Here is a 16,954-nt window from a genome sequence, read left to right as displayed (position 1 = left end):
TCTCTTTAAAAAAAAAAAAATAATTAAAAAAATAAAAAATAAGGAACGCCTGGGTGGCTCAGTCGTTAAGCGTCGGCCTTCGGCTCAGGTCATGATCCCAGGGTCCTGGGATCGAGCCCCGCATCGGGCTCCCTGCTCAGCGGGGAGTCTGCTTCTCCCTCTGCCTGCCGCTCCCCCTGCTTCTGCGCTCCCTCCCTCTCGCAAATAAATAAAATGAAAAAATTAAAAAATAAAATAGAATAAAAGGAGCCAGGCTGATCCCAGGAAGCAGTAGTAACCTTAGCACCGAGTACAACCTGTAGCTCACTACTCAGATGGCTGCAGGGAGGCCTCCTTTGAGCACAAGTGCCGCCGTGCCTCGTGTGTTCGCGAGCACTGCTGCTTCTGCGTGCCCTCCCACTGTCTACCCGACAAGCCAACTTCTCTTTTAAGGCCTGTCACAGCTACTTCTTCTCTGTGGCCTAGCTGCTCCCTCATCTGCACTGCCACAGCAACAGATCCCACGTTCGCATGTTCCCTCTTCCACCACCACTTATCCAGCTGCAGGGACGGGACAGCGCGGCGCGGTGGTGAAGAGGCACGCACCCCGCACCAGACTCGGGCTCCAGCATTTATTCACGGGGACACCTGCGCCGTCCCAGTATCTGCTTCCTTATCCTTCTTTTGTATGTGGTATGCGCTCAGTAAATGCTAGCTGTAATTATCTGCTTGGTACTGTGAAAAAAAGAAAAGCATTTCCTTTGGAATGGGGAAAGTGTCCCCCCAAAACTGTATGCTTTTCTTTTCGTCTGGACACGGAGCAAGAGGTGAAAATGCACAAAGGAACAAAATGTATCTCGATGCAACACGGAGGTAGTCATTCGATGAGTGGCAGGCAGGGAGCCTGCTCTCTCTTGCTAAGACAGTAAATACCCACAGTCCTCCAGCAACACCCCAAGGGCTGAGGACACAGCGGGGGTTCCTCAACCTCTCCAGGACAAGGATCATTTTGTTCCTTTTCCTACCATCGGTCAGTTTACCAGGTATGGGATGGAAATGGCAGAAAGTGTAGAGTCCGCAGTCTCAAACTCCCTGAGGCAGGAGGGGATTCATCACACTCACAGACCTCACATCCTAGGCGAGGAAGTTCAGAGCGGCCAACAGTGCACCCTCTCCTACCAGGACTCTGGGCAAATGCGAGGAGGGAGGAGGTAACCCCACTAAAGCTTGTGATGCAACAATTTTCAGTAAATTGAAAGATAAAAACCAGATTTCACTACAACAGAGAATAAGAATAATCATAAATGAGAGAAGTGACTCTGCTGAAGTATGGTGTACAGGAAAGAGCCCCAGCAGGTGGAGCTTTCCAACTGTTCACTCTTTTTTTTTTAAATATATATATATTTTTAAATATTTTATTTATTTATTTGAGAGAGAGCACATGAGAGGGGGGAGGGTCAGAGGGAGAAGCAGACATCCCGCTGAGCAGGGAGCCCGATGCGGGACTCGATCCCGGGACTCCAGGATCATGACCTGAGCCGAAGGCAGTCGCTTAACCAACTGAGCCACCCAGGCGCCCCCAACTGTTCACTCTTAACTAACATCATCATCATGGTCAAGCTCTTTAGACCATGGGGCCCAACTTCCTTAACTGTATAATGGGATCAGTAACTCTCATCTTGCAGAGCAGTTGGTTTTGAAGTCTAGAAATAACGTGCAAAACACAGCCAGCACTGTACTTAGCGCTCAACGAGTAGTTGTGACCTGAAACCTTATTATTCATGATTTGATTTTTAGGTATATTTTTTTTCAATGGTATGCTTTCTACCAAGCTTACAGTTTACTCAAGAATTCTAATGTTAGTTTTAATTCTACAAAACATGAAGTGGAGAAGTGCTGTTTTCATGGCCACGGCCAAGGACATCTATGGAAAGTGGGCAAATTATTCACAGGAAACCAACAATTTCCTAAGGGCAGGCATCCGAATCAAGACCTGACAAAGGAGAATGACTTGCAGGAGTTGGTTTTAAACAGCTCATTTGGGCTGGATTCTCCTACCTGGAGCTGGGCTTCGCTCTTGGGGTCCAGGGGTCTCTTATAGAGCAAGTGCAGATACCCAGAGTCGCAGTCCCTCTCGTTTTGTTCCCTGGCTTCTTCCACACCAGCAAAGCCCTCAAGTAAAGTTGTTTTCAGGGTACTGATATCTCCATGAAGAGACTAGAAAAGGTACAAGGGCCATATTGAGACAAAGAGTAGCATTTCTGAGAAACAAACCTTTCTGTCCGGATCAAGGACAACGATTTGGTGTTTGTCAAACAGCTTACATGCTGCACCTGTGAGTACACAAAAAGAAATTCACACAAAAAAGAAATTCACTGCTTGGAAAGAAAAAAACACAAATATTCACTTTTTTAAAGTTATTTTTTCTTCCTCACTGAAAACCACATATTCCAATGACCAGAAACTCAAAGAGTAAGAAAAGCTACTGGTCGTACCTAGAGTCCCACTGCCTGAAGACAACCACTGCCGACACCCTGGAGAACTCTCCTCTTTCCAAGGAGAGTTTTCAGAGCAGGGCTCTGGAGGCAGACAGTCGGGGAGTGGCACATGGTAACTGGGTAGCTTTGGGCAGATTATTCCACCTCTCTATGCTGAAGCTTCCTTACTTGCAAGAGACACAGAGCAACAGCACCTACCAAACAGGACGGTTTGAGAATCAGCAGTAATACTTGATATTTTTACATTGTATATGCTCATAAACCTCTTTACTATAATCTAACAATTTATTTTAAAATATGGTAAATTTTCAAATATACCTAAACTAGTAACTATAATAAACTTTTATGGAATGGCTGGTATTTGTCAATGAGATAGAAACTATTATTATTCCATTTTCTATATGAGAAAACTAAAACCTAGAGTAGCTACATTAACCTGCCTAAAGTCACATAATTTGTTAAGCGCTGAAGACAGGATCTGAACTTGGGCATTCCTAGGTAAACTACTCACGCTTCTATTAAAAAACAAAAAAAAACCCAAAAAAACAACCACACAACACCGGGGTCCTTGAAGAATGGAGTGCTAGGAGAGCAACTTTTAAAGTGCAATTCAACTCAGGAGGAACGTCAGTAAGCACAGACCTCCGTGGTCTCTTTAATCTCCAAAAGAAAGGTGTGCAGGTCGTCGGATTCCGTTCGCAGCATCTTCATCTCCTCCGGAGTGCCCACTTGGAAACAGGCTTTGGAAGTCCGGGCTTTCAGCTCTCCCAACTCCTTCTGAAAGTGCGCAATCTGCGGGAGCCAGAAAAGAGGAAGGCCCTCAGTCTGAACGGGGCAGCGGTGCTGTCACGGCTCCTGGTCCCTCACAGCATGCAGCTCCGGGGCGCACCATGGCCAAATGCCAGAACAAAACGGTCATGCACGAGTCTGCACTCAGAGCCACTCCAGTCTCACGGTCAGAGCTACTTCCGGAAAAAATCTGCAGGAACGACTTTACCTCCTCCCCGATTCCAGCCATCACAGGATCTGACTCTTTCCACTGATGTCCCTGCTTTTCTGTAACAGGAGGCTGAAGTGGTTTCGCCTGAAATGGAAGGCACAAGGTTGACAGATGCACACCCACCATATGAATGGCTTCTTGAAGCAGCTACTTCAGTGCCTGGCACCCTCACGATACAGTCACTGCTCCCTCACCCCTTCTTTCGAACCCGTGCTGACAGGGTCCCTCCTTGGTGTGACGCATGCTCTAGACAGTGGAGAGAGAGGTGAACAAGACAGAGGAGGTCCCTGCTCTGCTGGAACCTAGATTCTACTGGGCTAAGACAGGTAAGAAGTAAGCAAGTCAGATCATTTCAGCTGGTGAGAGTGAGAGGACAAAAGTAAACAGGAACTTAAGAAGAGAAAGGGGGCACGACTGGAGAGGAGAGGGCCCAGAAAGCCCTCACTGAGCACAGTCTCTGAACTGAGTCCTGAGGTAAAGCAGAAAGCTACGGAAAGTTCTAGAGGAGGCACCCTCCAGGAAGCGAGAGGAGCAAGCGAGAGGAGCAAGCGCAGAGAATGGGAGGCAGGAAAGAACTCTGGCATGCTGGAGGCCAAGAGATAAAGTAAATGCGGGCCCAGGGAAGTCGGTGGGGAGGGAACTGGAAAGGGCTGGTCAGATCGTGTATGACTAAACCAAGGAGTCTGAATGTTTTTCTAAGAGCGGTGAAAAACTACTATTGGAGTTCCGGGAGAGTTTGTTCTTTGATTTATGATTTTGAAAGATCCCTCTTGCTGCTAAATCAAGCACAGATGTCAGTGAGAGGGAGAAGAAATAGGGAAACCAGTCAGGAGGGTAACGAGGCAAGAGACAACAATGGGCTGAAATAATGACGCTAACAGGGGCAACAGATGTGGATTTATGCCACGCACACACCACATCAGAGTACAGCTGACAAGATCTTCCGCTACTAAGGACTAGGGGGAGCTTCTGTTAAATAGAGGGATCCAGAATGACTTCTGGGTTTGGGGCTTGAGCAAACCACCTGGAACAGGTTCTGGAGGAGACAGAAATCAAGAATTCTGCTGTAGAGACGTTGTAACTTGAGATGGCTTTTAGATTATTTGATACCTACAGCAATTACCATATAAAGGATTTTTAGACTAAATAAGCAATCATTAAAACAGAAAACATTTATCTAATAAATACCACGTGTCGTGCACTATGCCAAAAGTTAGACTTATAAGCTGGGCATTTACTATGAACCCCGTAAAACAGCAAGCATTTATGTAAAAGTCCCACAAGTCAAGCATTATGCCAAAAGCACCTGTAAACAGGGCATTTACTGTGTGCCCTGTTGGGGTGTGTGCTGAGGGCAGGAGTGAGGCTGGTGGGGAAAGAGAAGGAAAAACCATGACTCTGGTCCTGAGGGCACACAAGTCAAGTGGGAAAGTGACATAAAATTCTCTTGAAGTTAAACCATAATAATAAACTGAGGTGACAGATTGTAAATCTAAATATGAAAAGAAAATAATAAAGCTTTTAGAAAAACACAGGAAAATATCTTTTTGACCTTGGACCCAGAAATAATTTCTAAAACAGAACACAAAAAGCACTAACCTAAAAGAAAAGGTGATATACTGAACTATATTAAAAATTTGTCATCAAAAGACACCACAAGCAGAATGAAAAAGCAATTACAGAGAAAGTATTTGCATTATGTGTGTGCACACATGCATGTGTGTACCCGACAAGGAACTCTTACAGAAATCAGTAAGAAGACAGATAACCCCATAGAAAAATAGATTAAAGACTTGAGAACAGACACCCCATTAAAGAAGATATTCAAATGGCCAAAACCACATGGAAAAAAGGCTGAATTTTAGAGGTCATCAGGGAAATACTAATTAAAACCACAAAATACGACAATAAAAAATGAAAACTAGAAAGACCAGTGAGGATACAGAGCAGCTGACTCTCATATACTCCTGGTGGGCATTTACTGAAGAGAAATATACACAGCAATTCCACTCCTCTGCGTACGCCCAACAGAAACGCATTCGTATGTTCACCCACAGACCTATGTTGTGACCCATGTTCACAACAACGCTATTTGCGGTAACTTAAACCTGGAAGCTCTTCAGATGTCTGTCAGGGGTAGAATACACACTTGTAGTATAGCTTCCCCTTGAATTCCATACAGCCACAATGATGTGGATCAATCTCACAAACATAACGTTGAACCAAACTGCCCGATACAAGAATACACACTGTGTGATTCCATTTTAGAGAAGGTAGGAATAGGCCAAACTAAGTTCCACTGTCAGAAATCATAGCAGGGAGCCCCCTTCGGCAAGGGGAGTAACTAAAAAGGGCACATGTGAGGGAGAATTCTGGGGTCCTGGTAATGTGCCATTTCTTGACCTGAGTGTTGGTTACCAAGGCATATTCAGCTGGTGTATGGGAATACTTTTTTTCCCATACGTATTATATGCCAATAAAAAAATTAAGGAAAATGATGTTATGGGTAAACTGAGATGTTATGGAAAGCACAGAAAAAGATGGCAATGGATAGATTTCTCAGGTTCTTTGGGAACGAGAGAAAAAAATCAGGTACTACAGTCTTTTCAGACAGAGAGAACACAACAAAGTGAACAGCACAGCACAGACAAGCTCAGGAACCAGCAGAGAAAACAACGCTAAGACTCTGGGGTTGAGATAAATGGCTTTTAGGAGCACACATTATAAATGTTCCAAGCTCATACTTTAGTGTTTCCCATCACATAGCTCTGAGTACTATTTCAAAGGCATGAATTCTAAAACACGAAAACCAATTTTATAATAAACATGCATGACGGGGGCAACAGATGAATATACACACCATGGTAAGTCAGGTTTGAACATACCTGGGGAGAGCCTGATTTTGCCACTGGAGGGGTTATCCTGGGTGACTTCTGTACCATTGAGGGCACGGGGCCTGGGCTGCCCTGAGTAGACCGCCCTGCTGGAATAAGAGGTCAGTGAAAACAGAGAGCATTTCTTGCCATTATTTCTCCCAGCACTGCCCTTCCCTCAAATCTAAAAAAAAAATAAACTTCTCAGTGTCCCCGGCCCCCGTTTCATGGTTTTTGTTACCAAGAGTAGCATCTAGTTTGTTAGGCCTGTTCCAAGATAACAAAAAGCTAGATGTGAAACTCTTTTATAAAGCAGATAAAACTGGAATGTCTCTGATAGTAGTAGGTATGTGCAGTTTTGTGCAGGCCCAGGAGGCTGGCCATGCGGCCCATCCTTACTCCCCAGAGACTTCTGTTGCACCTCTGGGAACTGGGGACAAAGTTTAAATAATCCCATTACCTTGTAAGAACTCAAAGGGTCTTCAGGACCCTACTGGAAGTTTCTAGAAAAAATCTTGCTCTTTTACACATTAGAATCACCTAGGGAGCTTTTAAAAAACAAATATACCAAAAACTCATACCCAAACCTCACCTCCAGAGAGCCTGATTGAACTGTTAGGGAGAGGATTCACTGGAATTGTAATCCAATAACCCAGGACCCTCCAAACTTTAAGAATTAAATAATGCCAGCGGGGAGGGGGGTGGAGATCTGGGTGGTGAGCAATGGAAATGGAGACCGTGTATGCGCATCACAGTTCAAATTTTCTCTCCCACACTGAAAACAGATGTGAAAAGACTAAGGCAAGACTCCTTAACTTCCTGGGTCAGAGACAGATATCTTTCAGAATTGGAGGGAAAGTCCTAGAATGGGGTGACTTTGGCAAACTCCACAAGGCAGTCTTCTCTCGTGAGCAATAGGTAAGATAGGCAAGAGAGTTGATTCCAGGAATTCACAGCTCAGTGCCTGCTCAATATTTACCAAGATAACATTATTCCTGACACTCAAACACTAAACGGTTACCCAAACATGTCTGGCTACGTATCATCGCTGACATTCATGAAAATAACCCACTTAAAAACTGAGACAGACCTGGCAAACACCATCTAACCACATGAGCAAATTCACATTACTCACATCAGGACAAGACGAAATCATGTGATGTGATACCCATCACCTATGTGGTATTACTGCCCAAAACGTTTAAATAGAATCTCATCGTGTGGAAACAATCAAGTCCAAATTGAGGGACTATTCCCAAACTACTGGCCCGACCTCTCCACAAACATCAATGCTGAGAAAGATGAGAACAGCAAAGAAATATTTGACAATGAGACTAAAGAGAAAAACTGGAATAGAACATGTGGTCCTTGACTGGAGGGAAAAAGGCCATAAAGAACATTATTGGGACAACCGTGGAAGTGTCAATGTGGGCTACAGATCAGATTATGGTTACATTTCCTGGGTGTGATAATGTATCACGTACCCCTGTATTTAAGAGGTATGTGCTTACGCGTTTAGGGGTGAAGTTTCTGTGACTAACTCTCAAAGATTTTATCAAAAGAATGTATGCTAAAAAGACACAAAGCAAATGGTGCAAAGTGTTACCAAGCATTGCCTTGGTGGAGGGCACAGTCTTCATTACACAGTTCACACAACCTTTCTGCAGGAATGAAAGGGAAAAAAGACAGACCAGGTACATTTGCTCGTGGAGTTGTACCACGCACTTCGATCCAACCTGGTTATGAGAACTATTTCCACTTGTAATCTTTATTTAATAGAACTTGCTCACAGTAGGGCTGAGTGTGAAAATCACAGTCAGCCATCAGAAGCGAGAAGCCTAAGAGTTACCGCAGGCTTTTCCTCCTCTATGGAACTTCATGAATTGTTCTACAACTGCCCTTCACGTAGGGCAGGCTCCACATGAAGACAGATGTCACACAACAAGAGACTTGTGTCATCAAGTACACTTAGCTCCATGAGAAACATCTGGAGAGCCAAGGGTGGCCGCACCCAGGCCGCGGCAACCCCCCCAACGGAGAGTACAACCGTCAGAGCTCACCAGTGTGAGATACAGGAAGCAAGAACGGCGATCTAGTCTGACTACGGTGGCTAGGGTTCCTAACAACTGAAACACGCAAATGTCAGAATTCGGGGCTGAGCTCTGCAGCAGTTTGCTTAAAATCATACCTGATGCTGAGGGAGAGACTGAGGACTTCGAAGACACAGAGCCAGGTGGTGCTGAGAGCGGCGTGGGGTGGCCGAGGGGTCCAGAAGCAGCCGGCTTGGAGGCAGAGGGGAACGGCAGTGTCACAGGCGCACCCTGGGAGCTGATGGCAGGAGTGGAGGGAGCCACGGCAGTGAACCTGAAACGGCGGCCCGGCCGCGTGAGGAGCGCCTGCGCTGAGGCTCCTTCACACTGGTCGTGAACAGTGCCACCAATGGGTGACTCACTGCTCCTATGGGCTTGCCTTCGTGAAACATGAATGTTTAGCTATTGCTTACAAACGGTGAACGCTGCAAGGCAACATTTATCTTATCTTCTGCGTATTGAGGAGTCAACTACTCCATGAAAATAACGAGCACCTAACATGAAGGAGAAATGAAGTTTATCGGGACGTGAAATATTTTTCTTTTATCAAGCCAAGTGAAAAAAAAAGGAGGCTGGGACTCCATTATACTTAGGAGGGGCTAGTATTGTCCTGCCGAGGAAATTACCGAGGACTCGCTTTGGGGCACTCACCCCCTCTGGGGAGTGAGAAAGGCAGAGGGGAGCAGATCACCAGCTTTGGGACGCTCACGGGCATGGAAAGTTAAGTCTTCCCTACAGAGCAAAAGCCCGGAAACAATCTAACTGTCCAGCATGAGTGGGCTGGCCAGAGACATTTCAGCGAGGCTACAAAGTGGAATCCCAGGCAGCCGTTAGAATGAGGTGGCCGTGTGACAACGGGAGCAGCGGGGGCGACAGCGAGCACCGCCTCTGCGGCAATGAGAGCTAGCAGACAGGAGAGCGGGCAGGCTGGGAGGGGTGTGCGGTAACAGCCACCACTTTCTGCAGGAGGCTTACACTCCAGCGGGGAGAACACAAGCAGCAGATAAAGAAGTAAAAAATGGGATCTGAGTGAGCTGGTAGGACCACATGGGGAGGAAACGGAGGACCGTGTTAAGGAGTCTGGACTGTCCTGGAAAAGAAGTGAGAAGCCCCTGGGGCCCGTCAGGCAGGAGAGTCACCTGACACAGGTACAACTTCACAGATGACTGTGATGGCTGTCACTAAGCAGTTCAGAGAGTAAAGGGGAAAAGGACTATGAGAGATTCATCCCCCCACCTCCCACCAAGGACGTGTATTCCTTATTGCTTCATCTTTTAAAATAAGGAATATCGGGGCACCTGGGTGGCTCAGCCGGTTAAGGGTCCGACTCTTGATTTTGGCTCAGGTCATGATCTCAGGGTCTTGAGATCCAGCCCCACATCAGGCTCCATACTGGGCGTGGAGCCGGCATGGGATTCCCGCTCTCTCTGCCCCTCCCTGTGCACGGGCCCTCTCTCTCTATATATATATGTAAATAGAAAATAAGGAGAATCTCCTACATTTTAAATCTGAAAAAGCAAAAACAAGCATATAAATATAAACCTCTAACGATTTAAAAAAAAATTCGAAGAGACTCTTCTGGACTCCACCCACTGATTAAACGCAAACATTTTATGTTGTTTAAATTCTTACCACTTGCCATTATTACTTTGGAAAACAAGAAAAAAGTGAAAATCTATTTGTAACTTCACCCACAGTGACTCTATTTCCAGTGAATAACACGTGATATTTTTACTCATGCCACAGAAGCAGCAAACTTTCTTCAAGTGTTACTTACTTCTCGCTAAGGTTGACCTTGACTGAGGAGGCTGAGGGTGGGAAGGCGGGCTTCAGTCCTATGTTTGGAGCAGACACGCTCGGCATCGGTGTGCTTTCCAGGGCAGGCTTAAAACCCGAGGATCCAAAGGAGAACGAGGCAGCGGACGGCGTCATGGGAGAGGCTACAGGGGTGGGAGCTAGGGAGGCTTGAGGAGGAGGAGCAAAAGAGAAGGTGGATGCGCCCGAGCCACTGGCATATGGAGGGGGCTCGCCTGGGACAGAAGCAGATGACTTCAAGGAGGAAGAACCGAAGGAGAACAGTGCAGGAGCTCCAACAGCAGAAGGCAAAGAGAAGGTGGAGGGAGGAGCAGCCAGCGACGAAGGTGGACCAGGGACGGGTGCCGCAGGGGCTGGTGTGTCGAGCTTCTGTGGGGCTTGAGAGGAGGTTGGGGTAGTGGGAGTACTCCCTGCAGTGAACAAAATGGAGAAAAAGGAAGGGAGAAGTTAGCATTGTAACAACGGAAGTCCACACGACAGAAAGCAAGTGGAAAAGGGCTCATGGCAGAACGAAGCCAGAATGAACGTTCAGTCCTAGTTCAAGAGGGGGAAAAAAGGGAGTGGGGTGGATGGTGGACTTGCCATAGCAAACTTTCCACATGGTAAGATGGACAGAACTTGGAAGGAAAAAGAAGACGGAGAAAGACGTTAGATTAATAGGACTTCACGGACAGGGGGGACAAAATGCATGTCTCAACGTTACAGTGAAAAACCATTTTGCAACATTTCACAGCAATCAGGAAAAAACTTTCATTCAGACCTCCACTTCATAATAGTCACTAAAACCAATTCCAGCTAAATTAAAGATGTCTACACATACGGAAGCACATGTATGCGTGCCTCTCAAAACAAAGGAGGCAAAAAGTGAGTCAAGTCACGAAGAGTCTAACAACTTGAAATTTGGAAGTAACCAAAAAAAAAAAAAGAAAATCACAAAAGGAAAAGATTAAGATTTGAGATTTGACTGAGTAAAAACGGTTACATAACTAAAAAAATCTGTAGTAAGTAACCATGTTTTGTATTTCTTAAAAAGCTCATACAAATCAAGATAAAGAAATTTCAAAACCTGGATATAAGTTGAGAACCTAATTTGTAAAATAATACTTCAATCTGTCTAATCAAAGAAGTGCAAATTTAAATGACTGCACATTTTTATTGTTCTCTAAATTATCAAAATTTAAATATGTATAACCCCCTATGTTTGGAAGGGAAAAATGAACCTGAAACCTTTTACACCAGTACCTAATTTAGCATAACCTTTTAGAAAACACTTTAGCATTGTATCTCAAAATCATAAAAAATAGATTTAGTAATCCCACTTCTAAGAATAAAGCCTACAAAAATAACCTAAGACATGATAAAGACATTTAATACAACCCAAGGTAAAAGATGTTCAATGGAATAGTAAGCACTCTTAAATGAATCCCAAAGATTACGTAAGAACCTAGAAACAAAATTTAAATTAAAAGCCTGCACACCAATGATGTATACAACAGGATTACAACTATGAAGAAAGATGTTTATGAAAAAACACTAGAAGGGAAGGCAGGTTTAAATATTTTTCTATTTTCCAAACTTTCTATAAACATGTTAATTTGCCAAACTCAGTAACTCGATAAATAAATAAGAAAGCAATATTTTTTATCAATACATTTGTTATTGGGTCTTGATTCTTCCAAACTGTCTGAGCTGACTGATAATTTACCTTCATTATGTCAAAAGTAATGAAACACTTAGGATACAAGTATGAAAATATTTCCGAAAAAGAAAACCCCAGTAAATTGCCACTTTTATGGAAGTGTAAAAATGCAAGCAAATTTATTGTTAATACTTCTTTCACACAATAAATATGGAACCAGAGACAGCTAACTTCTTTAAAGACATGAACATAGAGATGTTCATCACTTCCATGCACATTCAAAAGACCAACGTGAAAAATATATGCCAGACCCGAAAGAAATCAAGAGGCACTTTCCTAACATATGAAAACCCCCGTGATCATTCACCCCAGCATCCGTGGAGCTGTAGCATGGAAATGGGCAGAACCACTAACATCTCCTGGACCCATCGCCTAGGATTTAGCTACAGCTGACAGGCTACTTTCTCCCCCTTCCAAGGCTCTCTTCCACTCATCTGAACATGGCTGCCTCCTCTGGACCAAGTGTTAAGGAAGAGGGGGCTTTCTCTAGGAGAGGTGAACAATAAAACTAGCCTCTGCTTGTGCTCAGGGGTTTGATGGGCTAGTAGCCCCCAACTTCATGGGGTGTACTTCTTGTGGACAGAGACAGACTGTGCAACTGAGTGTAGACAGTGCGTGGTACTCAGGAGCGCTTAAAGAAAAAAACAACTCAAAGAGGATACACTGTAGATGATGAGATGCCCCAGCACAACGCTAATACAGACTATGCGCAGTCACCTGGTTTACTACTTGGGGTCACACTGCCAAATGACAGGAGCCCAAGTGTCTTGGTGGCTCTATTTATGAACCACCCACTCTGCACTGGGAAGCAGCAAGAAAATAGTGTCAACCTTATCCAACCTGGCTAGTCAACATGCTTTTTCTTAGATAGAGAACTGGTTACACCACACATTTTTTCGCCAGAGATAGTTATATAGTCACAGAATTCACAGAGAAATAGTGGTGAAATTTTAAAATACGGAACAATCCTCTTTTAAAAAGTTTTATATTTTGGGGGCACCTGGGTGGCTCAGTTGGTTGAGCGACTGCCTTCGGCTCAGGTCATGATCCTGGAGTCCCAGGATCAAGTCCCGCATTGGGTTCCCTGCTTGGCGGGGAGTCTGCTTCTCCCTCTGACCCTACCCCCTCTCATGCTCTCTCTCTATCTCATTCTCTCTCAAATAAATAAATAAAATCTTTAAAATATATATATGTGTATATACATATGTATATATATTTAAAAAAAAGTTTTATATTTTGTTCTCACAAATGATACACTGTCACTGTGAAAAATGTGAAAATACAAATTAGCGTCTGCATGTGTGCATTTATGTATATAAAGAATAGGCACCAAAATGTTGACTATGGCTACTGCTTGATGACTGATAGGCTCTTAAGTAATTTTGTATTTTCTAATTTTCCTCCAGTAAACATATACTACTTAAGCAATATTTTCAAAGAAGAGAAGGAAAAAAAACCTAAAGAAAATTAAATATAAACAAAATCTCCATGTTCCCACCACCCAGATATAACCACTATTTAGATTTTAACATCCACCTTTCTAGTATTCCCTAGGTATATATTTTTTTCTCATGAGAAAAGAATCATAAAGTATATAATACTTTCTCATGATATATTCCACTAGCACTTTGTCAACAAATGCAAAATTTTTAAGTTACATGGCATTCACTGTATGCATGTACAACCACATATTTAACCAATCCCTCAGGACTGCACATGTCTCTAGGATTCAGACCATATAATACAGGGTGCTGTAACAGGATATTGTTGGTAGATTACCTGATGGGATCCATCTGGCTGGGCTTCATTTTCCCTAAAGTAAAGGTTGGAGAATAAAGCTTGTGGGCAAGGGGATGCAAGAATGTGCGTATGTTCAAGGAAAAGTTGGTCCCTGCCTCTTTAAGACAGACTGGCCCGGTGAAAAGGACCACTATATGTCCCTACACAGTGTTCATCCTTGGCAACGGTCCGGAACAAGCCCCTGGTATTCCCTCTGTGCCAGAGCAGGAAGAGACACGTACCTGATGACTTGGGTTGTCGCTCTCCTTCTAATGACAGCCGCTCCGGCGTCTTGATGAGGGACCTAACCCCAGGATTTTGATTGATCATATAAAATGGACAAAGCACACCATCTGTTGAAAGTAACATAAGAACTGGAGTGGGAGGAAGAGTCTTCTCATCATCTGTTAAAAAAAGAAAGTGCAAGTGAAAAAACAGCCAAGTCATGAAGGGCCTGGGTGGGAAGGGAAAGACTGCCCTGAGCGAGAAGGGGTGTAGCAGACTGGCCCCAACAGTAGCTCAAGTCTGTTTGTTCCCATTCACACCCGAACAGCCTCTCGAGCATCAGCTCTTGAAAGAGCGCTCCTGCCATTATCGACTGCCACTGTCTTGCTGGGCCCCGCAGGGGAGCTCCAGCAGACTGCGGCAGCCGTGACTGTCCCTAAACTCCCATGATTTTTTACGAGTGTCTCAGTGTTCAAGATGTTCCCCTGACCGAGACAGGCGTCTCTAGGAGGGGGCCGGTCTAGCAGAAAAGTGACGGACTACACACTTTGGAAAACACATGGAAGGACACAGAAAGGTGAGTCAAACTACTTTATATTCATTCACAGTTGAATCCTAACTTGTATTCTGTCAACTAAGACTTGAAGAGAATCAGAGTATATGAGCTAAGGAGACCCAATGATCTGACCAGGGAAAGGACAGGAAGGAGCTTAGCGGTGCTCGATGAGGACACCTCTCTACGCTGAAGCGCCGAAGAGCAGAGAACACGTGTTCCGCGGCACGTGTGCAGCTCTGCCACGTCCCAGCAGGGAGAAGACACACTCAGAGCACACACTCAGGCCCGCTTTGGAAGCCAAGTACCTGAGGTCCCCATTCTCTAACCCATGTCTTCACACCAAGCACTGCTATGCAGGACTGGGCCAGGCAGCTATTCCCGTGGGAGGCCACGGGGGAACTGGAATGCTCAGAGAAACAGGGTGACGAGATCCCTGTTCTAGATTTCGCCCACATGCAAAAGCACGTACAGATACGCGTGTACGCGCGCAGAGTTTGGCTTTTGTCTTATCAATGAATGTCCATCAAGTTAATCCAGTCTTGTCACAACACACTCTGTATCACTCTTCAAGTGGAAATGTGCCACCAGAAGTTAAAAGTGCCCCACAGAGTAGATTCTGTCACGAACACGCAGAACAGGATTTAAATATCAACCACCATTACAAAGAAGACCACTTCTGCACTGAGCTATGTCAGGCCATACTTACTGATGGTGATTTCCACTTGGTTAGTATAGTCGATGGCAACGCCCACGGGCAGCGAATCGTCACTCTTGTCGGTCACAGGCAATTCAGCTCGACTAGAATCCTCCAGAAGCCAAGATTCCCAATTAATCTGGAAAAAAGAAGATGAAAATGCTATGTTGGTTAGAGCTTTGCATTGGTTCTCCCATTATTCAAACAGGAGAGAAGAAAAGACAAGTCACTTGGTTTAGATTTATGTATTGACTAGACTGAAATCTGGGAAGATGGTCTAAAAGCCATGAGCATCCTAGCAAGTGAGGGGTTAATTTTTCAGATTAACCTATGTATTCCTGGTATACCATGTCCCTGCCTTGTGAATAAATAATCACTATCATGAACACTTTCCAAGGAACCACCCACCCCAACTAGGTAGATTCCTAAAAATGGTGGGTGAATCTTAATACCTGCACCAACCAGTTATCAGTTGCTCCTAGAAATGTGGGACTGGTACCAGGAACTCCAGTTGATTGCTACTGTGGTCTTCAGCAGTGTGGCTTATAAAGCTGGCCAGATGCCCTATGCTCATTTATCCATGGAGAGTTACCCTTAGTTCTTGTCTTCCCAGATCTTGGCATTTCTCACACAGGCCCCTCTTCCTGCCTTTGGGGTCCTTGAGAAACCACTAAGTTTCTTATGGTGTCACCATACGCAGTATCTCGTGACCTACTTTGTGAGAAGAGGAATGCCTTTTCCCCACCCTCGCCTTTAGCACACCTTCCCCCACTCCCACCCCCTGGCTGTTGTCATCTGGCTTGTCTTTTGCAAAATCAAAACTCGTACTGTTTACAAACCACTAAGTCCTTCCCATAAACTCCCCTTCTGCTTCTGTCTATGCTTGAATGGGCTGTATGCCTGCCAATAAATGATTTCTGATTTTTTTTTTTAAAAGATTTTGTTTATTTATTTGACAGAGAGAGACATAGCGAGAGAGGGAACACAAGCAGGGGGAGTGGGAGAGGGAGAAGCAGGCTTCCCGCGGAGCAGGGAGCCTGACGTGGGGCTTGATCCCAGGACCCTGGGGCCATGACCCGAGCTGAAGGCAGACGCCCAACAACTGAGCCACCCAGGCGCCCCCGGAGTCCCCCTTTATGTAAATGTGAAGTAGGGACACAGCAGTGTGTGTGTATATATATACACACAGTTCTGAGCTGATTTTCCCCATGCCAGTTTTTTGTTTTTGTTTTTTTTTAAGATTTTATTTATTAGAGAGACACACAGCAAGAGAGGGAACACAAGCAGGGGGAGTGGGAGAGGGAGAAGCAGGCTTCCCGCGGAGCAGGGAGCCCAATGTGGGACTTGATCCCAAGACCCTGGGTTCATGACCTGAGCCAAAGGCAGACGCTTAATGACTGAACCACCCAGGCACCACCAATGATTTTTGATTTTTAAAATCACTACATTTATGTAACTTTCAGTGTGGACCAAAACTGGGCAGCATGAATCAAAAGGGAATAATGCTCCATGAATAACAGAGAAAAAAGCAAAAAGCTGTTTAGGAAAGGGAACATAATCATACTCCATGACTTAGCTATGGTGTGAACAATAGTCACGTTCACAATAATGTAAACAAAACTGACTTCAACTTTGAAAAACAATCTACAGACAAAATAAAAAAGACTTAATAATCACTACAGAACAGAATGCAAACAGTACGAGTTTAGATTTTGCAAAAGACAAGCCAGATGACAACAGCCAGGG

General features: G+C 44.7%; 1 protein-coding gene across 6 annotated transcripts in view; it reads right to left on the bottom strand.

Moving 5' to 3' along the window:
* The window catches only part of NUP214 (nucleoporin 214), a 101,002-nt gene that overhangs the window by 71,516 nt on the left and 12,532 nt on the right, over nt 1-16,954 (bottom strand). For 5 of the 6 annotated variants that reach the window (XM_081803774.1, XM_081803776.1, XM_081803777.1 and 2 more), the window contains exons 10-17: nt 15,221-15,347; nt 13,976-14,137; nt 10,218-10,665; nt 8,539-8,714; nt 6,363-6,460; nt 3,475-3,561; nt 3,120-3,269; nt 2,038-2,196 (exon numbers count right to left, since the gene is read on the bottom strand). In XM_081803774.1, the coding sequence (XP_081659900.1) occupies nt 2,038-2,196; nt 3,120-3,269; nt 3,475-3,561; nt 6,363-6,460; nt 8,539-8,714; nt 10,218-10,665; nt 13,976-14,137; nt 15,221-15,347 (1,407 nt within the window). The remainder of the gene's footprint in view (nt 1-2,037; nt 2,197-3,119; nt 3,270-3,474; nt 3,562-6,362; nt 6,461-8,538; nt 8,715-10,217; nt 10,666-13,975; nt 14,138-15,220; nt 15,348-16,954) is intronic. The other variant, XM_081803775.1, reaches the window with a different exon arrangement.

Source organism: Leptonychotes weddellii, chromosome 14, assembly GCF_054177405.1.
Source record: "Leptonychotes weddellii isolate Sample4059 chromosome 14, ASM5417740v2, whole genome shotgun sequence".
Classification (NCBI taxonomy): domain Eukaryota; kingdom Metazoa; phylum Chordata; class Mammalia; order Carnivora; family Phocidae; genus Leptonychotes; species Leptonychotes weddellii.
Note: the sequence above shows the minus strand (reverse complement) of the source record. Positions and strands in the feature narration are given on the sequence as shown.